At 46.4% G+C, this 27,056-nt stretch overlaps 2 protein-coding genes across 4 annotated transcripts in view; both read left to right on the top strand.

The window, feature by feature from the left end:
* The window catches only part of PTGFRN (prostaglandin F2 receptor inhibitor), an 85,290-nt gene extending 66,450 nt beyond the window's left edge, over nucleotides 1-18,840 (top strand). For all 3 annotated transcript variants that reach the window (XM_083806068.1, XM_083806066.1, XM_083806067.1), the window contains 3 exons: nucleotides 6,899-7,006; nucleotides 13,699-14,004; nucleotides 15,243-18,840. In XM_083806068.1, coding sequence (XP_083662194.1) covers nucleotides 6,899-7,006; nucleotides 13,699-14,004; nucleotides 15,243-15,409 — 581 coding nt within the window. In that variant the 3' untranslated portion in view covers nucleotides 15,410-18,840. The remainder of the gene's footprint in view (nucleotides 1-6,898; nucleotides 7,007-13,698; nucleotides 14,005-15,242) is intronic.
* Nucleotides 18,841-18,976: 136 nt separating this feature from the next.
* The window catches only part of LOC310884384 (immunoglobulin superfamily member 2-like), a 107,602-nt gene continuing 99,522 nt past the window's right edge, over nucleotides 18,977-27,056 (top strand). Inside the window, exon 1 of the mRNA XM_083806098.1 lies at nucleotides 18,977-26,489. Within this exon, the coding sequence (XP_083662224.1) occupies nucleotides 26,432-26,489 (58 nt within the window). The 5' untranslated portion in view covers nucleotides 18,977-26,431. The remainder of the gene's footprint in view (nucleotides 26,490-27,056) is intronic.

Raw genomic sequence — 27,056 nt, 5'->3', positions numbered from 1 at the left:
TCAAGGCAGAACTTGCTGGCTGCAAGCAGAGAGACCTCCTCTCTTCTTTCTCCACTTGCTGTTGCAGAGGGACGTATTTATTCCACTTAGTTTATGATCTGAAATGTTAACGTAAAGGCATTTGTTTGAAACTTCCTGAACTTAAAAAAAAAAAAAAAAAAAAAGTGGATTTTGTTCACTGAATTATATAAACTGGAGGGGGAGGAGGAGGGGAGGGGAAGGAGGAGCCTTGTAAGTCTTTAGTTTGCATATTTTCAATCAATGGCAGATTGTTCTCTGCTGGATGTATTTTAAGACCAGAGGGGGATCTTGAGAATCCTCTGGTCAGGCCTTATGAATAACATGGAGCACTAGGCTAGTTTTAGGAAATGAATGCCTGCTGTATGTCCAGTAGCTATAAGCAAACTAATCTTATTTGGGAAAGAAGCAGGAGGAAGCCACCCCATATGAAGTAATATTCTTCAGTGCTGCTTTTTGGTCAGCTCAGTTTAAAACAGAAGTGCTACCATCACTTCTCAAAGCTTGCCCAGCAATGGGAGGGATAAGACCAGCTGCTAGTGCTTGTCTCGTGATTTTCTCTTAATTTCATTTCATCGTTCTTGCTGAAGCCCAAACGCTGCTTCTCCCCCATGGAGCGATCAGATGATGTGTGTGTATATATACATAGCGTTTCTTTCAGCCTGGAACACGTCTGTTTTCTGCTGTTTTTTCCTGTTTTCCTTTTGAAGCCAGCATATCAAGACAGCTTCTTGTAAGGCTTATGATCCTGCCCACCTTGCCTGAAATCTCTCCCTTGTAAAATCAGCTCTCCTGGTCATCTGGAGGTGCTGCTCCAGTGGCAGTGCCTTTGCACTGCTACGGCTGAGCTGCAGATGTGAGAGGTTGACTATTTTTTTTTTTTTCTGGTGTGTGCACACTATCACCGTCAGACTTAACTGAGCCAGCCAGCAAAAGTGGGCTTCTAATAGCTGGGAACTTGCTTGAGATCAGAGCGCTTATCTGATACAGGTCTGTGTACAGGTACTGGGTATAAATGGTTCCAGCTGGCCTGGAGCTGGTTTGTTGTTGTTGTAGTTGGTTTTTGTTGTTGTTTATTTGTTTGTTGTTTTTTTATGCTCAATCACCTGGTCTCTGTGAAATCCATCTGGTTTATCCCGGAGCCATATATTCTTCTTTGGCATTCATCCTTTAATCTTCTATCCCTTTCAGCCTGTACCCAGCAACCCAGGTTAGTGTTTAGGTTGTCTTGGCCCTCTCTATGCTCACTGAGGTTTCCACAGAAGTGACTTATTTTCCTTTGCCTTAAGGAAAGCAGAAAGAGGGAAGCTTTTAATCGTGTATTCACAAGTACATTATGAGAGAGGACCATTTGGAGCTGGGCGGTGCTCTGAGCTAGCTTTCCTCTGTGCCATTCAACAAAGGGCAAATAGCTCTGGAGAGGCAAAAATAAAAGAGAACTTTAAGGGAAGCGTCTCAATTAAATCTTCAACTCTGGATTACATCTGCATGTGAGCTCATTGCACAGCAATGTATTATCATTCGCTTTGGAAGAAGTTGAGATAAACTAAGAGCTTCGGAAATATGAGCTGAGTATTGATGTTGAACTGGCAGTTAAAATGAAATGATGCCCTGCAATGACCCAGAGATACTCAGCTGCAAGAAAGTAAAGCAGAAAGGTTCTTAAAGGAAAGAAACCTTAATCGTGGAAATGAATGAACAGCAATACAGCAGAAACTCTTTGGCGAGAGAGGCTGGTATTTTCCAGCCACTGTTAATGGGCAGGAACGTGCTTTGTCATTGTATGCCTTTGTGCCTGTGTGCACTAATTTGTATCTGGAAGTAGAAACCTCAGACTAAACTACTAGGGGCTTCTTCCAGTAATGGCTATTATGAAGCTTGGGGTGAAACTCGCTGGGGAACAGCTCTGTGAAGAAGCTGGGAGAGGACGGGGGCTGAAATGGTGCGGGTGAAGGAGCTTGTTGTCTGGAGAGGCAGATCATGGGATCCTCAGTTTGAGCGGATCATCCGCTGCCAGGGCAGATATGAGTAATACTTTGGATGATGGAGAACTTGTGGATTGCATCAGTTTTTTCCCCCTTGTGGTCCATGATGCTGGCTGATTGCAAGCAGTGGAGCTGGATGCAGTGATTGCTGCCGCTGTGCTCGGTAATGGACTGGGTACAGGGTTGTTGCTGGAGCAGCCTGGTCTGGATCTCTCTTGCCAGTTAGATTACTTGACCTTTCTCTGCCCTGCTTTGTCTGGAAAATGAAAGTAACTCCTTTCTGTGGGGAGATTAGAACTTGTTTTTGCAGAGAAATAGTGCCTGAGATGAAGTAGAAAAGACCAAAACGTCACCTAGGACCTGGTTAATTAACTCTTCTATTGTAAATCCAGATGTTAACTGGTTTTGGGTTATTCTTCTTTCACCCCCCTTCCTTTTCTTGCAGATTTAAAGTGTTCGGATTACTGAGCAGTGATGGAAAGCAGGGAGAGTAGGGTGACATCAGGTAAACAAGGCTCAAGATTTATTTTTTTCCAGTACATAAATCCTTAAGCTGAGTAAATTAATTGAATAATTAAACCAAACAAGTCCTGATCCTGGAACACAGTTTCTTTTTAAGCACTTCTAGATATGTACTAGTAAACTTCATTTGATCAATTTCAATTTACCAATTTTTCAATTTCAATTTACCTCAGTTACTTCTGTTTTTTTAAGGGTTTTTCAGACATTCAGAAGTCAAGAAATGACTCTGAAAACTATTTCTTTTCCTATCTTGACAGTAGCTGCTTTTTAATATAAAATTGTTATTACTTTATTTAAGAATAATTTTTTAAAGGGACATTTCTAAGCTTACATACGGCCTTACTTTAGTGAGAAACGGAGTGTTTGGCTTAGTTTAAATCAAAGGTCTTAGTAGAGGATGACAATATAGGGGAAAATTGATGCTTGGCTCTTAGAATTGGGAATGCTGGTTTATTTTGTAAGTCTGCTTTTTTAGTTTCTGAACTAGCTGAGATTATGACACTTATGTTCAAACCAGAAGTTACTCAAATCCACTTATTTTTCAGATTTCAACCTACTGAATAGCTTCCCTACGCTTTGCTTTGTTCCTGATGAGCTTTGCAAGTCATGCTTCATCTGTCAGCCTTGCACTTGAAACTAAATTCCAGCTTGTTTGTTCTCGAGTGACCTGTAGTTGCCAACAACAGTATTTCAAACTGTTAAATACAGGTGGCAAGGTGAGAAAAGCCACATCATCTGTCTGCAGAGTTCTATTTTTTCTCAATGTTAATGTGGCACGAACTCAGATCTTGTCGAAGGAGAGTTCGTTACCTCCCCATTCCTTCCTGTGACACTGCAAACACTTGAACATGGCAATGGAGAGACACCGATAGTTGTTGCTGTTGTCCCTGTCTTCTGAGGGTTTCCTGTTAACCAAGTGCTTGCAGCTGTAAGCTTGGGGTTGAGTGTGTATGGTTGGGTTTTTGCTGGTTTGTTTTTTTTACTTGGAGGCTAAAAACTTAAGGACACCACTTGGGTTTTGTGTGATGAGCTCTTGGTGGAGTCTAGATCCAGGGCTGCGTGAATACTGTGATGTGATGGTAATGGGTGGAAAAAAAAGATCCACACCTCACAGAAGACTTTGTGGCATGTTTGTCTTGGGAGGTCCTCAAGAGCCTTGAAAAGGTGTCTGCAAGCATCCTGTGTTTGCTCTGGTGTCTTTTTTTTTTTTTTTAACCAAAGTGCTTTTTTTGAGCCTACAATAAAGAAGATACCCAGTTAGCTAAGGTGATGGCTTTGCTTGTAACCCACTAACAAACACTGGTTTGCTGCTGCCTTTGCTTGAGATTCTCATGCAGTTCATTCCTGCTTCTCTTATTCTGTTGTCAGGCAGGTTCAGCTGAAGCCAGACGAAATTATTTAAGCCAGGGGGACATAAATCATACACGTTATTAGGTTAAAAACTCTTGTCATTTTTTTTTTCTTTAGAATAAAACCAAACAGAAAAGCTCAAACCCTTCTACAGAGAAGGGGTAGACTTTTCATGAGGAATAAAGCCACATTGTCAGCTTCTGTGAACCTTTTCCAGGCTGTGCAGTGACTGCAGCTCTGGCAAGTGTACCTTGTGTTGGATGGCAAGGGGTTACACGGTTGTCTTGATCCAGATCAGGGCTAAATTAGGTGTCTCTGTTGCAAGCAGCCTCCTGTCTTTTCAAGTTCTGTGGTGAGGGAAAAACTATCAATGAAGATTCTTTATTCTGCCCTTTCATGCCTGAGGGCAGCCTGAGGCCCAGGGCATGGGGCATGTGGGCAGAAGGTCTGCAGTACTGCTAAGGTAGAAACATGCTCCTCCTAAGGAGCTGCAGTTTTCAAGGTGACCAAGGAGACTTCACTGTAATAAAGTTTACTTACATTTTAAAAAGCATTTAATTAAATAATATTTTTCCCCCTCTTCAGCTAGAGAGAGGGAAGAAGCACAGCCTTGAGATACCTCTGGCCTCTGTCAAAATCCAGTCTTTCTAACACAGGGCAGTGATTTTTCCCCTGGAGTTCCAGATAGTAATTTTTAGGAGTTTCGTACCCTTGTAGGGAAATAACCAAAGGGAAATTACTGTTTGTGGCTTACCAAGGGGGAGTATGATCATGAAATGACCGAGCAGGTGCTGCTGAGCAGCCTTGTTATTGCCTAGGAAGCTTTGACTCTTCACACGCGGGTAGGCTACAGATGTACTTTGTGACCCATAACTAGAGGGTTTGTATGGGGTGCTGTGTTGCTGTGATATGGCATCTCCTGGCCGAGAGACCAACCAAGCAAATTGGCATTTACCCTAATGACATTCAAAGGACAGGGGTGCTTGAACCTCTGTCTGCACAACTACCCCACCCCACCCCCAAAAAAGCGAAATACATTTTTTATCTGAAGAGCAATAATCAAGTCAGCTGCAAGGGGAATATTGTTAGTGTGTGTAAGTGGCAGGCAGGAGGAGCGTCAGGAAACACGAAATTGCTGTAGGAAGACTGGACAGAGTATGAGGAAGCAATCAAATTAATATTTTTACATTTTCTCAGAAAGGGATCCCATCATGCTAAACTTAAGTTAGGGCTGCAGCCTGCTCATGAAGTCACTACCTTAGCAGCTATACTTCAGAGCACTCTGGGTCTCTTGTTTCCTTAAATATCCTTTCATGTTCTAGCATAAGCACACAGGAGTCCATGTGGCCACTAGTCCATGTGTATGTGTTAACCTCTAGTGCATCTCTACCAACCTTTTTATCCTTGTATGGTGGGTCAACTTACAATCTTGTTTTTCAATAGAGAGGACTTCTGGTGTGAAAATGGGTACCAATTGTTAGGATATTTTTGCACGAAGTCCTTGTGTACAAAGTGCAACTGCTTCTGGGGCAGAGAAGACTATAAGAGGTTTGCGGTATAACAGAACACAGCAGGCTGTGTGCTGTGGAAATTGTGGGGGGGATTTTGGAAGCCACAGAATAATTTTTGCATTGTAATTGGAATTTACTTCTTAGTGTGCTGCGTAATTTCTGCTGAAGAAAACAAGCGAGGCCCCTGTAGTCTATAATAGTTTCACCAAAAATGACAGCTCTAGCTTCATGGCATCTCCACGTTTCTGTACAGAACCTCAGTTTGGAAGTGATGCGATAAGCGTGTGCAGCGTGGTGAGCTACCGGCATTGCTTTTCACAGAAACCTGTTGGGAGGGCAGGGGACAAGTGGGTTGCTTGGCTGATTTCCTTAAATGTTCTCCGTCAAAAGTGTTGTTTGCCACAGATCTTGAATGGATTTGGAATTTACAAGTCCTGTGCTTAAACTGTTAGCATGTAAGAGCAGAGGATGGCAAAACTTCCAGCAGTTTACAAACTAATTTTCTATTCTTGTTGCTGCTCCTGCTGTTCCAGAGGTAGCTGAGCCGGGTAATGATGGCAGCTAAGAGAGTCCAGAGAAAGTAAAACAAGTTAATTTTAAATCTGAATCCCAAGTGCCTTCTTGGGTTCCCTGGCCCCTTTCCCCAAAGCCATTCAGGAGGCCACAGTTGGCATCAGCTTTCCTCCTGCTTATCTCCTCTGCCTTGTTTAGTAGAAAAATCACTAAGGGTATTTTGATGCATTCTTCATTTTCTGCCCTGTGATACAGAGAGTACCTAGCAATGTAGGCATGTCTGAGGAATTGTGGTTTTGTTAACTTTGCACCAGAGATGTAGTTGTTGTCAAAAATGTGGGCAAGTTGTGTTGTTTTTTTTTTTAATCTTCTGCATCTCAGAAGTCAAACACACATGTTGTTATGGTGTCTGAGCATTTCATAACAGCCTAATGGTTTTCATCAATATCATCATCACTTCACAGCTGAAGGAGTTACTATACCCTTGGGCATTGAGACATCTTGTACAAAAGAAGCTATCTGTAGCAGAGCCTGACGGAAAACCCACAGAAAAGTGTTATCAGATGCATTTCTTGTATTGTCTGTGTTTCAGTTCCGCAGCAGAACCTCCTGTATGGTTAAATTACTGGTTTGCTCTAACTTGAATTCCTGTTGACAGCCTCAGCCAAAATGATCTGTGCTGGATTAGCCTGAGGACCTGAACTCTATTCTTCTTGGAGAAGTCACCAGTGGAAGAAAGGCTCGTTTTGTGCAGGACAGTGGAAGGAAGACTGGGGCAGCGATTTCTGTGTTGTGTGACAGGTCTGGCAGTCTGGGTATTAGTGCAGCAATTAGTGGCTAAAAATGGATAACTATTTTGCCCAAACTTGCACGACTGCTCGTCCCTACTTCAAAGCTCTGTTTCTGCAAACATGTAGAGGGCGATTCAAAAATATGCAAGAATACTTTTGGACATTGAAGAGAAGCCTGTCATGAATAATTGTGGTTACTCTTTTCTAGGTCCTGTGTTTAATGTCTCCGTGCATTCTGACAACCTGACGATTTACCAGGGTGAACTGGCAGACTTGCTCTGTATCATCACAACGGATGGAATGGCACTGGAGCCAGGTATTTTGAAGAAAATATTTTACTTGTAACTCATTCGCCTCCAGATTGTATACCAGCTGTTACAACCCTGTGTCATGTGAGTGAAGCTGGAGAATTGAGAACTTTTAAAGTTGTACAGAACTAGATAAATACAAGAGAGAATGTTTGCTTTACACGGCCAAGTTTAAAACAAGATTTGTGTTTCACGTTCTGAGGTGAGAGGGGAGAAAAGTGTTCTTATTCCTAACCCCTGTGCTGTCTGCACCAACTGACCCCACTGCTGGCAATCAGCCTGCAACCACTAGATGGGCGTGAAAGCTATTACTGTCTCCTTCAATTAGAAAGAAGGTCTATTGGCAAACCCTGTTAGGAGAAAGCAGTTACCTGTAAACAAATCTTAAAATCACCTGGCCAGTCAGCTTAGAACTTTACAGTGAATTTAAGGCTTAACGTAATACTAAGAATTGCAGAAATTGACTTCTGCAGCCTAAATACTGAAAATGAGCATTACTTCCTGATGCCTTCAAAGGTGAGCTTCCTTTCTTTGTGTAGAAGAAAAAAAGAAGCACGGTACCTAATCACTATGAAAAGGACAGCAGACACTTTAAAGACAGATTTTTGTGAAGGGCCGAAAAGTTCAGAGAATTGCTCAAAACTTAGCTGCTTGCCAAACATTGCCTGAGCTGCTTTTCATCAAAAGGCTGTGAGAGTAGCTCTGGTTATTGTACCCAAAATGTGGCTTTGGAGTGAGTTTAGTGTGTTTTTTAGTCATTTTTATATGCAAATATAAAAATATATTTTAAACAAATCTGTAAAGATGTATTTAAATATAAATATATAAATATATCTATTTAAATATAAAGATACTATGATTCATGTGGGACTTAGAAATCTATGCAAAAGCCACTACAAAAAAGGGGCTGTGTGGCAAACATTAGTTAGTGTAATAGTTGATGAGATGAAGTACCAAGTTTAGTGAAGCTCCATCACTTTGAAATTGCAGAATGTCTGTTTGATGTTAAATCTGAGTGTAGCAGGAAGGCAATTTCCTAGATTACAGTTCTGTGCTGCCTGTGAGAAAGTGATAGAAGTCTGTAGATCGTATTATTGAAATGCTTGGTAGGGGGGAAATGCTGAGTAAACTTTATTGTTGTCAAAAGAGTCATAGCCTGGGATATTGGACAGTCTGCAGTAACGTACGTCTGTACATATGCCTCCATCTGTCCTGCAGTTTCTGCTCAGCAGAAAGCATCTTCTAAAGTTGAGGTGTTTCTAAGCTGTTAAAGGTATTGTTGCAAGGCAGTACCCAAAGCATCTGGCTTCCTTTGCAGAGCAATAATTGCTGGCAGGGAGCAGCTGCTGCTTCTCCTGGTGTTCGACAGCTAAAATAAGCTTGGGGTTGCCTTGTGAAAGAGGCCTCAGCATCCCTGACCCACTTAAAACTTGAAAAGAGGCCACTTACTGAGAGAGGGGCTCTCCTGTCAGTGCTCTGCTGCAGTTGGGTTTGTGATGTTTTTGTGTGTTTGGTAGCTTGAGACAGAAGCACTGACAAGATAAGGGTAATCAAATGGATTTAAATAAAAAGGTGGCCTCTTCAAGGAGCTGTTGATCAGCACAGTTAAGTTTAAACTGGGAAAATTCTTGAGAGAGTAAGGATGTCTGTTGAATTGATAGATGATGCCTGTATTTGGAAACATTGCCCTTTCCAGAGATCATGAGCAGCCAGCACAGAGTTTTAAATGTCAGCACTGTAATGCGTTCCGTAACTGGGTAATATCATCTTGAAATGGCAGATCCCTGCCTCTCTGTTTGCTGCCATTGTTTTTGTTGTGGATTTTTGTCTGTAACGGGGCAGGACAGGAACCCACAGAGAGGAGTAAAGCAGCATGGCATTGTGGCAAGCGTTGGGGAAACATTTTGGTCCATGCTCTGAGCCTGCAGTTGCTGAAAGAGCAAGATATGGGGTCTGACCAGCCCTGCTCTGTGTGTCTCTGTGGGGAAGTCCCATGAGGGCATTTCAGCTGGGCCTAAGAAGCTGGCCCCTCTCCGGTCCTTGCTGGTCCTCTGGGTGAGATGGGCAGCAGAGCTTCAGGGAACATCTGGAATCTGTGCAGCAGCTGCAGGGTGTGCAGATTTCTCTTGTCCTTCTGTCCTGAGAGATGGAGAGGACGAGAGCAGTTGGGTAACAGCAAGTTATGCAGAGGAGGACCTTAAGGGCTCATCTAGTAACAACCAGATGTAATCGTTCAACGGGAACATTTTTCCCCCCATATCCCATCTCTGATGGGTCTCTACACTCAGTACCACAATTTAATTCACAACCAAAATGGAGAATTTACATTTTAAATGAATGCCAAAACATTAGACAGACTGTGAAAATTACAGTGCTGTCTCATCCCAGTGGGGAAATAAGGCGTGTTGTTGGGGAAAGCCTACACCAGATAACAAGATAGGAAAAGCAAGAGTTGCCAGCATCTCCTAGAAGAAAACAGCTGACAGCAGTGCAGGCATGGCCTTTCCATTTGGGAACTTGTTGAGAAGGGAGAGCAGAGCAATTGCATATGCGTGTTGCTATACTGCTGTTCTGTGGGTCATTCGGGAGGTCTGCTCTTCTGGGGTCAGGCCTTCTGCAGTGGTGTATTGTGGGCCCTCTTGTGAGCAAAGAGGGATCAGGGAATTTCATAAGATCTTTTGTTAAATCCACTTCCTGAACAGTCTGAATGTACTCGGTATGCCAGCTGGCTCTGCTCTTGTATATGTAGAGCGACGTTACAAGTATGCAAGCAGATCAGCATGTATACCTTGTGTAGTAAGGTGAGGTGTCAGGTGCCAGCTCTTCTCCCTCTTTGTGTCCACAATCAGAGAAATAAAGTACTTCCGAGGAGCTGAGTAAAAGTTAAGTGACCAATGATCTTTGTAAGTCCCCTTCTTACACGCATTTGTTTCTAGAAGCATTACTTATGGGTTGGCCCATCCTCTAGTAGAGGCAATTCACAACTGTGTGTGAGTACACACACCCACCCTGTGGGAAACTTTCAAAAGGGTTGAAAAGGTTTTGGCATGACTGCTACGTGGTTTAATTTCCTCTGCTTCTTTGAGACCTTGCTGAAGTGGAGTGTGTATTACTGAGCTCAGTACATGGCAGCAACCATTCCGTCTAAAGAAGTGCTTCTTTGGCTTGGCATCTGTAGCTGGTGTTTTGAATTGATATGAGGGAAGTATGTGTGTGTCAGGGGGGAATAGTAGTAGTACTTCTGTGCCCTGAAGATACAAAAGCTGCTTCTGATGTTTCTGTTGAATACACATTTTCACAAATGATCTCTCTAGACTTCCCAGATCACCCCTTCTTGGGCTATGTGCTTAGGGATTTAAAAGTATTACTTACTCTGCCTGAAAGAATTTATTTTTTTTTAAATCTGCTCCAGACGGACCCAGTGGGCACTCTGGAGAATTTAACAAAACCAGCTTGTTTACCTCTTGTATGGCTTGAAGTGGTTTGCTCAGCTCTCTAGGAAGCCCTATTCAACCTCATTTAAATGTAGTAAACAAAAAGGGTCTCAAAATTGTGATTCAGCACTGTAACAAGAAGCTGAGAGAGCTCCATTCTAAGCAGTGGAAGTGCATGGTTCCTAGGAGCTGGTCTAGAAATTGGATTCCCAGTTCTGTGGGGTGATTGGCCAGAGAAGCAGCTGAGACCCAGACAGCTTAGTCCTGTGTGTTAAATCGAAATGTGCATAAAGATGTGCTTTACATGTTGATGATGCTCACTAGCTGAGGAGGGAAGAAGGATGGCACCACTCTTCCTCTGCTTACAGAGCTTGTGAAGCATCCAGCGCTCTGTGCTCCTGTATGAAAGGAGCTGAGTTGCACGAGCTGTGGGTGCTGAGGTCCTTGGTGGCCTTCTGCAGCACAACATCCCAGTGCCGAGCTTTCTGTAATGCATGGTCCCTTCCTGTCCTTTATGGTGAAAGAAACCTTTGTAGTCATAAGTGTGTCTGTGGGTCAAGTGGTTCTGTTTTGTTTTTTGTAGACTGGGGACAAAAACTGAGTGTCTGACTTGTCAACATGGACACAAAGTGTGTGTGGAGTTAAACAGATGCTTTTGGGAAGCCTAGCGTGTGGCCTTTTTTCTGTCAGTAAAATCATGTATTTGTTAGCATGTGGGAGCTGTTCGGCGTGGCCGTCACTGATCTTTAGAGAGCGCTTGATCTGTGTCCTTGTTTTGCTAAATTTTACTGTGTTTTTACAGCATGAAAAATGTGAGATAGAAACGAATCAGATGACTTTGCTGTATGAAGCTAGTTCAAGGAGGATAGCGACAAAGAGCACTCTGAGCCAAATCCTCCCTCTGACTGTCTGCAGTGAGTCACTAATTGCACACTGTGTATACTGACTAATAAAATATGTTGGCATAATACTGTTGTCCCATGTTGTAATTACAGAAGACAGATTCAGCTATTTCAAAATGACAGCAAGTGCCTGCATTCATCTTTGTACGTTGAGGGAAGAGAACCTCAAATTAAGTGAGAGTAAAACAGAGGACTTCTTCAACGGTAGTAAATCCCCTGGGAATCTGAAGGCTAGATTATTTTTTACCCCCCACCCAAGCTTACTGTTGAAATCTATTTTAGTAAATGCAATGGTGTATTCAGTGTAGTTGGACGTAGCCTGGAAGGTGTCCATATGCTCCCACTGTACCTGGAAGCACGGAGCAAATGTCAGCCTTGATGATCTTTGGAAGGAATTGGTCATTCCCAACCTGACTGCCTGTGGCTGGTGTTAATACTGTATTTGGCATAAACAGGCGGCAGAGACGAAGAATAGTTTATAGAAACGGAGCTCTCTCAAGCCCTGTTTCCCACAGCTAGCCGGGTGAGTACACAAGGCAGCGGTCAAAGTTTAGTCCTGTTAACTGAAAATGTGTGTGTGGTGATCTTTATTAGCTTTGCTTTCCAGGGAGGGGATTGGAGTGGTATGCCAAGTAACTAATGGTAGTATCTGTGGTATGATGGGAAACTGTGATTGTTATGAGCGCTGCTGGTCCATATGACCAATGCTCACCGCCATGTGGGGCCAGGAAACTTCTTCCTGCGATAGGGCTGCAAAACACACGAGGTGCTCTCTTGAGGCTCTGTGTTGTCACCTGGAGCAGCTGGCCATGGCAGGCAGGGCAATAAACTGGCTGGTGTCCCAAATGGTTTGGTCAGCCAGTGTCTCTGGGAGTGACTGAGTGCTTCCATCTGCTTCCTCACGTTTTTGTTTTGTTTTTGGAGATGTGTGTAGAAACAGTGTACCTTACTGGGGAATTATACCCCAAACAATGAGTGGTTTTTGTCTGCAGTAAGGGGGACTGTAGCAGCGGGCCAGCTGATGCTGTACCTCCAGTAGCAGAACTGAGGATGTCCCTACCCTGCTTTAAAAGATTATTCCAAGGTTCCCTGTCTTCCTAAGATGTCAGCTTGCCTGATAACAGCTTAAAAGTTGTCTTCACTTATATCTGCAAATAATTTAAGTACAGCAGGAGGTTCAGGGATTAGATGAAAGATCAGTTTTAAATTTCAGATTGCTAATACTGTATTTTTCACAGATCTCAATACCAGCAAGTGGAGTTTTGATATATGCCCAAAGTCATAGGACCGTCTTAGGTGTGCAAAGGTTAATCCCCTTGCACAATGTCTGCACAAAACTCAGGGCAGAAATAGTACCCTCTGTTTCCAGTTTGGGCCTACCAGCTTGTTAAGTGCCAGGAAGGAAGAACTGCTGTTGAACCAAGTGAGCAGGCATCTGAAACCCTTTTCTGTCTATGCTGTGGGTCATGCCAGGTTTCAGACCCTTTAACAGGTATTACTGAGCTCACGTTAGCAAAGCGGAGTGCTGATTTTTAAAGCAGATACTCAGCTACAATGGCCTAATAGGGTTAAGATTGAGATCTGCTAATGGGATCAATAGCATTTTGCACGAACATAGAAAGAGCTAAATGTGCTGATGAGCTCTGTCTACCTGTCAGCAAGGTTAATGTGGAAGGTGCTGCAAATGGTTTTTGTAGGCTATCTCCTCAGAGAGTAAAATTCATACAAGGCATGGTGCATGATGGTCCATGACACTAGCAATTGCAGAAAAAGTTCATAAAGCATTGTGGTCAGGCTTTGCTTCCAAATGCTTTGTATTTTTGCAAGTAATTTTTTTTCTGCTCTGCATAGAATCTATTCATTTAGGCAGACTAAATATGTAGAAGGAGCCTTTAGGAAAGAGCGTTCTGATTTTGTAGCTGTGCAGGTGCTGCGTGAAGGTAGTGATTGCAAATCATTCTGCTAGCAAATACCTAGCGTTGCCACTCCCTTTTCAGTGTAGGCTCAGCACAGTTATAGAACTTCTCATGGTACCAGGCCTGCTTTGTGAAAACTTAGAGATGAAATACACATTTTAGGATGACAGGCAGGAAAGCAAGAAACCTCCTTTATGTTGTCCCCATAGTAAGTCACCCTCCCTGTGCAGCTATATTCTTCCTGTCAGTGCATTTCATTGCAGTTCACTGCTTGAATGCTCCTAGAAAGGACATGTTCAGGGCATTCTTCCCTGCCTCCACTACCCCCACTGTCAGTCTGATGTTGGTTTCGCTATTGGCAGATTAACCTTTCTGCTGAGAAGTGGCACTGTGAATAGTCTTTGGAGCTCACCAACATGTCCAAATTCTTCTTTGTCCACGAATGCAGATGACATGTCTTTTGACGTCTCCTGGTTTGCCGTGCGCTCCTTCGCGCTGGACAGAGAGCCCGTCTTGCTGGCCACGGTGGACCGGAGAGGGATCGTGACGCAGAGCAGGAGAAACGGGAGCAGTGATCTCAGCCTGGAGAGAATCAGCCCACTGGAATTCCGTCTCCGTGTGCATGGCTGCGAGGACCATGATTTTGGGAACCATTACTGCGTGGTGACCCCATGGGTACGGTCTGCCACCGGTATATGGCAGCAGGAACCTGCCGTCAAAGCCAAACCCGTCTCCCTATCTGTGAAAATGGATGGTAAGGGATTACAGTGTGTGTTGTGGGATTTTTAGCACCTTGTTATGTTTTTCTGTGGCAAATGTTCTCTATGTATGTTTTTAATTATGCCTGTGATAATCTCATTAGATTTTGTTATCCTCTTGCTGCTGTTTTCTGTAATTCCAAATTCTATAAACTAGGTAGGCCTGAATAGGTCATACTCATAAGAGCAAAGTATTCTTTTCCCTGATGTCTTGCTGACATTTTGAATAGCTAGGGCATCTTTTAATCAAGGTGTAGCATTCTCTCCAAGTGTTAATCCTCCTGCTCCCTGCTGGAGGAAGCATTGGTTTGCAGCTGGGGTGTGCTGAAGTAGTCGTGTTATGGTTAATATCAAAGCAGGGAACAAAACGTCAGAGCTCTGATGCCTTCCTCCCTCTCCTAACCACAAGACATGCTGCTCCTTGCACTTAATGCCTTGTCTGCTTTACAATCAGAGTTGCAAGTGTTGCTAGACTTTGTGAGAAGCTAGATGTGTGCTAGATGCTTCATTCAGCACGTAGCTGAGGAGAATGAATTTGGGAGAGGTTTTGAACTGGTTGCTTTCTTCTGAGCATTTTCAGGAGAGGTCACAATGAGAGGTTCCATGAACTTGAATCAGAAACTTTTGTTCTCCCTACTATGCAGATAACTATCGTAACTGTACTTTCTAAGCTTCTTCCATTTCTTGACCTTGTCTTTTAACTGAATATCAGGTGCCTACAAATCAAATTTCTTTTTCGGGCACCAACTTTGGAGGTTGATTAGGCAGAGTTGCTGAGTGGCAGTGAATGTACGGTACGAGCAGTTCTAATCAAGCAAAGTGTAAAGTCCTTGCGATTTGGAAACAGGTTTATAAAGAGATTGCAGCTGCAGTCTGCCTCTGATAGAGAACTTTTGCATAGCTGTTGTTTGGAAAAACAGGTAATGGGGTACTTCTTAGAACTATTGTCACTTTGCTGTCTCACTGCAAGGTTTCTCTGGTGCTTCCAGCCTCCCCAGGGCTTTGAAATGGTGGAGGAAGAAATATGGTGAAGAGGTAAGGGTGTCCAGTAAGACACCAGTGTCCCAGGCATCAAAAGACAGAAATCAGTTAGCTTAATTTCCTTCCAAAATAATTAACCTGCCCATGACTGAAAGATTTGGGATTTCCCCCCTTTTTTTAGGCAAGAACAAATAATGTCGACCTTTAAATTTCTCTGTGATATCTAAACTTTGTTTTCCTTCCTGTTTTTCAGTTCTGAATGCTTTCAAGTATCCCCTGTTGATTGGCATTGGTCTGGCCACTGTCATCGGACTCTTATCCTGCCTCATCGGCTACTGCAGCTCCCGTTGGTGCTGCAAGAAGGAAGTGCAGGAAACAAGGCGAGAGCGTCGCCGGCTGATGTCAATGGAGATGGACTGAGTGCTGGAGCCAGGCACGCTTGCGTTTCGGGAGAGACTCACAGGGCTCTTGGACTGTGCTGAGACACTCACTCACAGGCCCAGACAAGACAGCACACTTCCTCTCTGATTTCAGCCTGGACCTCAAGCTTCTCCTTGTTACACATCATGTCCCGAGAGCTTTCAGGCCATGTTTAGTGACTCAGAGTTCTCCTTTTTCCAGCAGCACTTTCTGCATAGGGATTGTGTCCTTCTAATGTACAAACTGTTGAGCCTGCTTTCAGCAGAGCCCTGTGACAAAATTCACTAAAGTGTTATTTTATAAATATTTTGGTTTAGCCCCTCTTGGTTTTTGAAAAGGTCTTCCTCTATGAAAACATGACAGGGAGGGCAATGTGTGGGAAGGGACTGGTAGAGTCGTCAGATTTTCATTGTGTTAACCAATCTACTTTTCCCCTCTACCCTCATTGCAGCATCCTGTCTGCTTCCTCTGTCACCTTGGTATCTCACAGACTTCTCTACGTTGGCTTGAAGCCTGGAGAAGGGTATTCCACTGGTGCCTCATGAGGCTATTCCAGCAGGGAATTGATTTTTGGCTGTCAGCATGCCTTCTCTTCCCTGGCTTTCAAAGGGTTTACAATTAACCTGAAAGCATAACTTGCCTGCTGGAGGTCTTTGAGACTTTTTTCTTATTATTTTTTTCTAGTTTTCTGTGCTCAAAGCTCTTGACTGTGGTGAACAGGGGCTAACTTGGCAGCCCTGAAGAGTCACTCTTCAGACAAGCATTTGTTGGATGTCTGCGTATGGCCACCAGCTCCCCAACCCTTCCACTTTCTTTTCTCCTCTCTACAGCTGCTCACGTTGTGCCTCAGACCCTGCTGTGCTTGTGGCGGGGGGGCAACATGGTGTCTAGAGACAAGACCCAGCTTTCTGCTGGCCTTGGCAGAGGCAAGAGGCCTTGCCCAACTCGCAATGGTGTGACTCATGAGAAAAATGTGAGATGGATCTTCGTGTGCAATTGGCCAACTGATCATGTTTAGAGGAGACTGGTAAACTGTCCCCAAATGCACAGACCAGATACCAATGCTGCTTCTGCCAGTCACTCAGTGGTAACCCTTGAACCTGTGAGCAGAGTCTGACTGCAGTAGCTTAGGGTAGGAATATGAGCAAGCTAAAGAGGGCAGCAAAAAAGTACCTGCGATCCTGGTCTCGTACATGGGCCTGCAGTGAGGTTTTCCCCATGGGTTTGAGGCATATTCCTAGGTGCTATATTATAAGAAGTCCTGCTTTGGTCTTCCACATACACTGACCTGGCTCCTGCCAAGGGAGCAGCTGCTTTTCTAGGCAGTTCTGTCTTTCCAGCACAGCTGGTATTTTAAGCAATAAAAGTCAGAGTATGGTACTGTGTACAAACAAAAGAGTAGGACTGTACCACAGCCAGGGTCTAGCTTGCACCAGGAAGGGTTGAAAATGCAGAGATGAGGTCAGGGCTCAATCCTTTACAGATTTTGTAGGATAAAAGAAAAGACTCTGGAGGATGGCATCTGCAGAAGGTAGTGTTTGTGGTGTGCTGTTGCCAATCTTAGACATTAGTTATGTTCTAGACAGTCTCCTTCACTAATAGCTTGTTCCAGGGGAGCTGCAGGTCTGTGCTATGATGATCTCATTTCACATTAGCTTGTGGACCCTTTCACTCACCACTACAGCTATTCCATTTTTTTTCAGTAAGGTTTTTTTGTTTTGTTTTGTTTTCTTGGCTTATGTTGTGACCTTTTTTCTGAGGTCGGCATGAAAATTTTCTCTGGAAGGCTATGTTCTGCCCCCAGCATGCAAATATGCACAGTCACACTGCTGGTGGGTTAACCTTGACTGTACATATGTACACACACAATGTCTAATAATTTTTGGAAGCTGAATATGAGGCATCTTCAAAATGGACTTGATTTGCAGAGATGGAGCTTGCAACTCACTGTTGGACTCTGGCACTTTGTGTAGGGTTTTAGAGCTGAGAGACCGAAAGCCTATAAACCTCTGGAAGACTTTGGCCTAAACATTCTTAGCAGCTTCTCTTTCTGTCCTGGTGTGTGTGTGTGTGTATGTTTTTCCTCCTCTCTTGAAGAGCTCTGAAAAGGCTTATGTCGCAGACAGATGTAGCTGCCTCTGCTGAGGAACAGGGCAGAAGCAATCTCTAGTTTCCACTGTGAAAGCCCAGAAATCTTTAGCGATGCTTTACAAAGAAAGGACATCGAGGAGAGAATTCACTCAAATATCATTTTGACAGCAAGAATTTTTCTTCCTCTCCTGTTTGGCTGCTGTAGTGAAATCTTGCTTTTCCTTGGATGTTAAGGAGCACCATTCTGATGTCTGGGGTGCTGGCTGTCCTTCCCACACTGATCTACGCAGCTTCTTTCCTGCTTTAATACCTGCTTTCTTCACAGAAAAGACCCGTGGAATTGGGGTGTCTTGGGTGAGGCGATTGGTAGTGGTGGTGAAGTTCAAAGCACAGCATCTGTTGCTTGTTATCTGAGCAGACTGACTCCATATTTATGTGCCCTTGGTTAAGTTTTAGGGAAAGAGGGTCATGAGGCAATAATTAGGGAATGAATGAGCAGGGACCCGCCATCTCTTCCCAAGCACGCAACATAGCACACTTTATCCCTGCCGGAAAAAAACTCAGGGTTATTTTGGTCAGGGCTCCCTGCTCCTCTAGGGAAAGGTCCCTATGTCCTTAGCTAATGCTGGCCTTCCTTCAAGGTCAGTAACAAACCATCTTTGTCATTCCAAGTGAAGCAAGTTCGCTGCTAGCTCACACCGCTGCCAGCCCCTTGGAAGGCAGTGCTGCATCCCCTTAGACCCTGTATTTGCTGTAGTTGGAAGGCTAGAAGCTGAGGGGCTAGGCTTACCCTACAGATTTCCTTCTATTTGTGCCAATTTTGTATTATCCCCTTTTTTAAAAATAGAGTGGAAATCTTGTCTCCAATGGTGGGGAAAAAAAAAAAAAGACTCTTGGTCACTTTCATGTTCTTTTATTATTATTTCTTGTGTGACCAGGGTTTGTGTGAATGGAGGTGTGTGTGCACCTGGTCGTGTATTAAACCTGCAGAATATCAGGAGAGTGAGCTGCCTGAGATGCTGTGCAAGGATCTGTATCCTCTCTGCTGCAACCTGTGGTATTGTCTAAGTATCCTAAGGGCTCATGTTGATCTTCCTCTGTTCGCATTGCCACATCTCCTGGGTAAGCTGGTAAATTCCTCCAGGCACTTGGAATTTGATCCAGGACAAGCTTGAACATCCGTATAGCAGAAGGGCAAGATGTTTTCTTTCTTTTGTTTTAATTTCAAAGTTACAAAATGAAGTGTTTGGCACAGTTCTGGAATGCAGGTACCCAATAGTTCTAACAATACTGTGTAAAATGTTTCTTTTTGTTTAAAATAAAGAGCCTTTTTGATTAAGTTTGTGCTGTGGGTCTGGATGTTTGTGCTATGGGAGTTCCCTCCTTGTACCTTGCACATATGCAGACGTTATTGTTACTGCCAGGTTGTCAAATGTAAACCTTCCAGTCCTGTTCCCAGCGCTGCTTGCCCTGAAAAATAAGCATCAGTCCTTTTACAGTAAGTTTAAAATATTTGCCTACGTTTGTGTGACGAATTGGGGAACTTAATTGTTTTCTGAATCGACCCTGTTTCTACCCTGCTGTAAGTCAATATTTTCGTTGCCAAAGCAGAAGGACAGATTTTCTAAATAAGATGGTTTTGGCCTGATTTCTTCCAAGCGGCTGCTTGCGATGATAACACAAACGCTGTTCATCTGTGAGTTCCAGGCAAGCAACCCTGCGCTGAACGTTGTACCTAGTATGAAGCAAAGTCTTTTTCCACAGGTTAGTGTGGTGGGATTCATCTTTAACACCTTGGCTAGCCCCCTTGGACTTGACAAAATAGGTATCTCAAGAATGAAGTTCATCTGACCTACTTGAGACATGCGTTTTAGAAGAATGGGAACCTGCCAGTACACGTTTCTTACCATGAGCTGTAAAGGAAAGGACAGCTTATTTTAGATGTGAGGATTAGGTGTGGTAAGTGTGTACAAGTATTGGCCAGGCAGGTAAGAGAAATGAGGCAGTAGCAGCTCCCTCTAGTGATAGGACAGGAAAGGAGGGAGGAAACCACAGCAAATAGCCGTAGTCATTAATTCAACCAAGACATGGATGATGTCTTAAGCTTTTTATAACATTGATTCTCACAGAGACTTTTTGTGAAAACAGTTTTAGGATGGATTTTAGTCTTTTTTTTTTTCCTCACTGAGTTTATAACATCCGTCTTTGCATAAGAATAGTCACTGGATTGTGGGAAAGATCCAGTCCACTCTAATTGTGTTTTATATCCCTGCTCAGGCTTCTGGTCTTCAGCCATGCTGCTTTCCTGCCACGGAATTCCTGGAGTCTCATACCAAGGTTCCCGGCGTGTTATCTGCAAAGTATCTCTCTGAAGCCATCTCTTCTAGTAACTGCACTAATAGTGAGTGACCAGTCTTCTTGAAGTATTTACTTGGAGCAAAACCATTGCCATAAGGTGAGTCTTTCAGCAATGAAAAGGATAATGTATGTGTCTTTCTACTTACGGTGTTTGTCCTTCTCGCTGCTCCCCCCAGCCACCATAGCTCAGAGATATCTGTCTCTGATGTTTCAGGGAAAGCCCCTTCAGAAGCTGAGCTCTGAGTCCTCAGCCTGGAAGTTTACGTTTTCTTTGGAAGTAAAATGTTTAAGGTCCTTTTGAAGTTGGAGGCTTTGCCTGTAGCCTTTCAGGTGCATGCTGAGGTGTCCTTGCCTGGTGCCATTATCTTTTCTTTCTCTCTTCAGCTCCCGAATTCATCCAGGAATGTCTTTTGTTAGTCACTATTCATCTCCTTCCTTGACCTGATTGTATGCAGAGTTAACAAGATGGCTCTCAGGGCTCATGGCATGGCATTGCTGTGCTTAAACCTTCCCTTACCTTCTGTGGACGGCAGCAGCAGCATGTCCTCTGAGTGTCACCACTTCCCACCTGACTGAGCCCGCGTTGAGAGATGTTCTCCAAGTCTCTGGGAGTAACTGAGGAGGCATTGCAGGGTCTCTTAGGTGGATGGTGTCAGGCTAAAGTGAGGTGATAGCTGCTGTGTTGCAGTACGGGGAGCATACCTTATTAAGCCCTGGGCAGCAACGGCAGCATTGAAGGAGGAGTTGCTTTCAGGGTGAGACTTGCAATCCAAGCACAAAGAGGTGACATCTAGTACATACACTTATAACCCTTCTTAATGCCTCTATTTAACCAAAGCTGTATGCCTTGGAGGTTTTCCTTGGAGCTCGATGTAGCTCCTCCCTTCTGCGTGAAGGAAAAAATGTTTGGCTAAGCATAAATATAATCCAGTCTTTCTGTGACATCCTCCTTTAGTGTGAAAGGAAGACACCAGCAGCAACAGCATCAATATTGCCTACACCACATTCTGTTCTCTTAAGATGTTTGTGCAGTAATGAGAGCAAGATTGGGTGGACAGCATGTTGTTGTCCAGAATGCTTTACACAAAATGAGGCCAAGGAAGGTGAGAAGGTGACATATAGGAGTAGAGCATCTATTACTTTGCTGGGACCTTCTGTCTGGTAGCTAAAACATCCAGACTGCTAGCATGCTAACGCTACATTTTAAGTCTGACAACCCATCAGGCCCCAAAATGAATTCCTTTGGACACCTGTCTATGTGCTTGAAGAGAAGCTTCATATTCATGGATGGAGGTTGCTTTAGGTGCTTCAGGAGGAAGAGAAGTCAGCAGTTGTGTGCCTTCAAAAAGAGCACACAACTCTGCTATTGGACCTTGTGAACTTGCTGCTTTTCCCATGATCTTAGAGGAGTGGGAGAGGGAATTGTTTCTGTTAGATGAGTGCTACCAATATAGCAAAGACTTTGATGCTAGGTGAGCTGTACATGTTCTGCCACTGCTGCCTTGCTTCCTTACTTCAGGAGCGTAGCAGTGTGTCACTTCCATGTTGTCCTTAGTGCCAGGGTGATCTCTCTGCCAGTGCAGACAGAGCCGTATTGTCATGGGTGCGGGGATGGGACTTTCTGTCTTTTCAGGTGGTGGGATTTCCCCAAGTAGCTCTTGTGCTGCTCTGTGGGACCTGCAGCCTCTCTCCATTCAAGCCAGATCTGCCTGCCTCCAGCTCCCAGCTGCCACGCTCAGTGCCACAGGGTCAGGGCAGGGGAAAATCCATCTGCTCTAAGATTTGCAGGCTGCCATCGGTGGGAGGCATGTGCTTCCTTAGGGGCTGTGGAGCTCCTGTGCCCCCCTCTAAGACTGGGGAAACACACCTTTTGTGCATCTTCCAGTCAGGCCTGCTAGGAGAGCAGCTTCCTGCTGCAGCCACTGCTGCAGCAAGTTTTGGCAGCTGGAATTTATCATTTTTCCCAGCTTATATGTATTTAACAATTGGCTGCAGCAATGGCTGTTTAATTCCCTTGCTAACATTTCCAGGGCAGCCATTTAATTTTTTTTAAACCCTCTTGCTTCTGCAAATCCTGTAATCAAATCCAAGCTCTGTCAATCTAATTAGTTTTGAAGCACAGCATCTCCATAACTTAGAGACCTAAATAAGCAGCTTAATATTAAAACCTAGCTTCTCTCCCCACACGTTATACTGCTCTGTATTCCCCAGGAGAAGTTCCCACTTAACAACAGCCTACTGCAACTGCTCTCCCTGTTCCCCTCTTAACCCCCTCTTCTCTTCCCCGTCCTCTGCCCTCCCTGTGTCCACTGTGAACAAAAAGAACGAGGCACAATCCTCTGCTGCTCTGCTTCAGTCTTTCATGCTGCTGCTTGCTTAGAAAATGCTGATGCTGCTTCGAGTGCCGTCGTGGAGAGGTTTGGAGTAGTGCTGTGCCAGAGCTGAGCCAGACAGGGGGCTGCTCCTGTCAATTGTGTGATGACAGGACTGTGTCCTGCACGTGCTGCAGCAGGGGGATGCTGGGGTTTGTAGAGAGAAAAATCGCAGAGCCAAATCACACGGCCAGAGGAGCACAGCCTCTCCGTGCAGGAAAGGGCAGCTACCGAGTGGTTCCTCCATGCCAAAGCTCCTTCCCTGGGTGCTGCAGGGAGCTGCTGGGGGAAAGCTGAATTAACATCCTCGCTGCAGCATCTCTCAGCTGCCTGGTCCCCAGCAGCACGTCGTCCCCTTAAAGCAATGTGCCACCTGATAAAGGTTGCCCAAATGCCAGGGCACCTGGGGAGCCGCAGAGGTGCTGTCGTAGAGGCAGAAAGCTGCAGTGCTTTGGTGCCAAGGAGGAAAGGCTGGCTATGGGAGGCAGCAGGGGCTGGGTGAAGTGCTGCAGCAGCCCCTTGTCACCTCAAAAATACCTGCCTGTCAGGTATTTTCAGCAGCCCCTTGTCACCTCAAAAATACCTGCCTGTCAGGTATTTTTGACGAGTGTTGCTTAGAGGGAAGATTGGCTCTGGCTTAGCAGATGGTGTGGACTTGCAGAGCAAACCAGCTGGTGCTGAGGCCCTGGTGACCACCTTGCTGTGCCTTGGGGGTTTTCCTTCAGATGAGCGTGTCAGTGGCTGGAACTGCATTTCTGAAGGTTTTTGGTATCTCTCTAGTGCCATGGCCAATTTTGTTCTTGCCTAACTTTTTTACAGGAGAAATGGCATGAATGAGAGCAACCCTTAGTTCACCAAAAAAAGAGTTTTGGGTGCTCTTCTCCTAGGCCAACCCTTGCTGAGAAAAGCCAGAGCCCTAGAAAGCTGCAGCTGCAGAGTACTGATAATTGTCTGCTTTTCAGCCCGTTCTGCTCTTAGATTTCAATAGGTTGTTGTGTCGTGTCATTCATCCCTCCCGCAAAAAAAAAAAAAAAAGGTTTCAGTTCCTGTACCAAAGAACATTTTCTCTTTTTGGGTGCAAAACCATCAGAGCAGCCTTTCAGTGCTGAAACTGCTGTGGGTTTTTCTCAAGAAAACCCTGCCTTTGCCATACATTGGAGCCACATCCAACTGGGGTGTGAGATGTGAGTGGCAGCAGCAGTCCTTCCCACTGCCATCAGAAGTGGCCCTGCCTTTCTGCACTGTTGCTAGACTTCCCTTGCTTTCGTGGCTGTCTGGGGGCTGGTGGTGTGGTTTGGCAGTGTGTCAGGGTGAAGATCTTTGTCCGCTACCATCACGCTCGTCTCTGCAAGCTGTCGGTGAAAGTCTGCGTGGCTCCCAGCAAAGCGAGCCTGGCTCCAGCAAGAACCAGTGGATTTGGGCGTTTGTGCTCCGTCAGGAGGGCTCTGCCCACGGGAGGGATGGTGGATGAGCCGGCGGCCGTGGGGAAGCCAGCTGGCTCCTGCTCCGTAACTGGGGGACGCAACCAGCTGCCTTTGATGTCTGAGTCGGGCTGAGAAAACCTGATGGCAGACTTCAAAGTCTGTTGTGCCAGCTCCCCTGATTATCTGAAGGCTTGTAGCACGTCCCCCAGGACTGCCGGATTATCCCAGCTAATGCCACGCTGTGCCCTGCGTCCCCCAGCTCTGCCTGGCTCCGGCCCCTCGCTTTCAAGGCTGTCCCTCCTTGGTCACCCTGGGGATGTGGCAATGGCATTTCTGGGCCGGGGAAGGGGGGCATGTCCCCTGAGAGCTGCAAAGCAAAGGCGAGAGGTGTCACCTCCTTCACCATCAGTGGCTTCCCCATAGCATCTCTGCCCTGCTGCAGGAGCCATCCTGCCATGCCCCCAGGCCCACGACAGGGGTGTCTGGTCAGCAGTGGGCCGTCTGTGAGGCTTCACAGTCCCCAAGGACACTGCTGATGGGCCCTTTTGGGTCTAATCTGACTTCATCCTGGCTGTGCTGGGCTCTGTGTAACTTTCCACGCTGCATTTTTGGTGTTTTTCCGGAAGGCTTTAGCCCAAAGTGGTGGAGCAGCATCCCAAAAGGATGCCAGCAAAGGCGGCTGGAGAGCAGGGGGAGCAAAAATGCACATGGGGATGTGTAATGAAAGACTGTCATCACTCTGTTAAAGCCAAAGCCAGTGCTGTGGGCAAGCTGGCCTCCAGCTGAAGCAGGAGGTGGCAGTGCCCTGCCTGGATGCGCTGAGAGGTGGCCCTGCCACTCGAGGTGAGGACCCTCCATACTCCCCAGTAAGTGGCATTTCCCCACCAGTTTCCCTCCTGTGTCCTCTCTGAGAAAATAGGCTTATAGGATCTCTCTTCCCATGCCTCACTGATGAGGTTTCTGCTGTCAGTGCATCCCTGTAAAGGATTCTCTGCTGCTCCTCCTTTACCACGGTTAATGGCCCTACCAGGTGCTTGGTTGTGCAGGAGGGAGCGAGGAAGTTTTAGACTGTGTGGTCCCGGGCAGAGGGAGCTGTCGTTTTCCTCCACAGAGCATCATCGCTGCCGGTGATGGGGCTGGGCGAGGCAATCCTATTCTCCCCGGTTTCTCCACTGTGAATGCAAGCAGCGGTTCACGCGTCATTAGAGTTTTGCAGGCTCGGCGTCAAACTGTTCCCGTGTGTGTGTTTATCTGCACGCTGACGGCAGGCAGCTCACCGAGGTTGAACTCCAGCCCTTTCCCTTTTCTCTGCCACTGTGGCAGAGGTGCATTTCCCTCCACCGAAGGGATCCCTCCATCAGGATCATCCCTGGGGCACCTCTGGGTTGCTCTTGGAGAGCAAACCTCATCCCAGCCCCTGAGGTGGAAGGCAGCAATGATTTCAGCCCTTCGTTGCACCCTAAAGAGCTGCTGCTCCTCCGCTCCCTGCTGTTGCAGTGGTGGTGGTGGCAGGGGACAGGTGAGATCCTGATCCAGAACCTCTGTCTCCCTGGGCTGGATGTGGCTTTCTGGGGAGCTGCTCAGTGCTGACGGAGCTGCATGCGCAGGCTGAGCAGTCAGAGCTGATAAAGGCACCAGCCTTGCAACGAGGAGCCTGTGCATCTGTCTTCTGGCCCTGCAGGCTGTCATGTGAATCCATTTATTAAATGGGGCAAGGAGGGACCTTGTGTTTGTTTTGGTTCATTACATGAATCTTGTTCCCTCCGGGAGTCCAGTGGGATCGAGCAAAAGGGCTTGTTTTATGGCCAGTTTTTGCTTGCGAATCCCTGAGCCAATTTAGCCGTTCAGCCGATGCCCCAGCAGGCTGGTGGGAGCAGCGCAGCTCAGGAGTAAGCGCTTCACGCCGCCCTCCTCCCTGCAAAAACCAAACCAATCCTTTCAGAGACTGCCTCCATCGCAAGTCCTTCACGTTTGTCTGCTTGTTAAGAGGCCACGCTCACCCTGCCTGGGACGTGTCCCTTCCAGCCCCCCCACCCTGTCCTCAGCTGGCAGCAGCCGCAGTGTGCGCCTGGCGGTGCGGTGCTGGCGGTGGGATGTCAGCGATGCACGCGTGGTGGGATGCAACCACAGCACCTGCCTCCGGTGCCGAGACCAGCATCCTCCCGGCATGGCTGCTCTCACCACAGTGCTGCTGGCCCGGGGGTCCCCATGTCCCCTGGGGGCCATCCTGGGACGCAGCTGCGATGATGGAGGTCCTGCTGCCCGCACAGGTGATGGGCTGGTGGGGTGATGTGGGTGGGATGTGCCGTTCAGGGCACCCCACCTTGCCAACCCAGCCTGGGGGAAGCTCCAGCCCTAGAAGCCTGCCCCATCCTTCCTGGCGGGCAGCTCCATCACTGCTGCTGGAGGGAGCAAGCTGCTTGCTGCAACAGAGTGGGAGGCAGACAATTAGCCAAGGGAGGGGGCAAGCATCTTGCCACGGTGCACGCTGCGTGTGAGCTGCTGCAGGATAGAGAAGTCACAGCTGGTGGCCTGGGCAGTGCCCTGACCCAGCCGCAGTGGGGCCAGCTGTCACCTTGGAGAGGTGCACCACATTGATGTCATGTCACGCTCTGCTCCCTGACTTCTCCCCGCCTTTTTTCTAAGCAGAGGAAACCGCCGCCGGAGGCTGGCAGCTTCCTCCCAGCTGCTTTCAAAATTGTGGGGTGGCTGTCACCATCACCCATGAGGGCTCTCCACCGCCTCTGCAGCAGAGGACCCCAGCAGAGCTCGTTCCCATGGGGCTAGTGTGGCGCAGGGTGGCTGCTCTCTTCCTCGTCCTCTTTCTCCTCCTGGGTGAGTGCCCTGCACTGCGGCAGGGGCTTTCAGCAGCAGGCGAGTGGGAAGTAAGGCTGGCGGGAACCCCGCACAAGCTAGATGTGCGGGCTGCCTCCCCCGGGCTGCTTTGCCTCCCTAAATGGGGGAACAGGATGCTCCGGGTGGGTGGCTCAGCAAAGTGACTTGCTCAGGCTGTAGGGTGAGGACGGCCCCAGTGATGCTCTGGCTTTGTGGCCGTGAGAAGGGTACAGTGGAGCAAGCTCCTATCGGTGCTGTGGGTTCATGACAGATGCTAGCAAGATTTCAGTGAGGAGATGTGCAAGCCCATGTTGTGTGGCTGTTAAGGGTGTGTGTGTGTGGGGGGAGGGGTTACTTTGCCCCCTCTCTTGGGATGGAGTTTCTGAAGCATTCTTAGGCCGTGTCACCACCAGCTCTCTTCCTTGATCTGGTCTCCTTGCTGTTTTCTGTCTTGGTGCTCACATGCCACCGGCGTTTTGCTCAGGATCAGTGCAGAGTGAGCATCTCCCCTGGGAACTGTGTGGGATGGGAGGGTGTGCAGGTGGCTTTTGATTCCCCTGAAAGCAA

Source organism: Anser anser (genome assembly GCF_964211835.1).
Source record: "Anser anser genome assembly, chromosome: 1".
In the NCBI taxonomy this organism is placed as follows: domain Eukaryota; kingdom Metazoa; phylum Chordata; class Aves; order Anseriformes; family Anatidae; genus Anser; species Anser anser.
The sequence above is the reverse complement of the archived record's forward strand: the minus strand, read 5'-3'. Positions and strand labels throughout refer to the sequence as shown.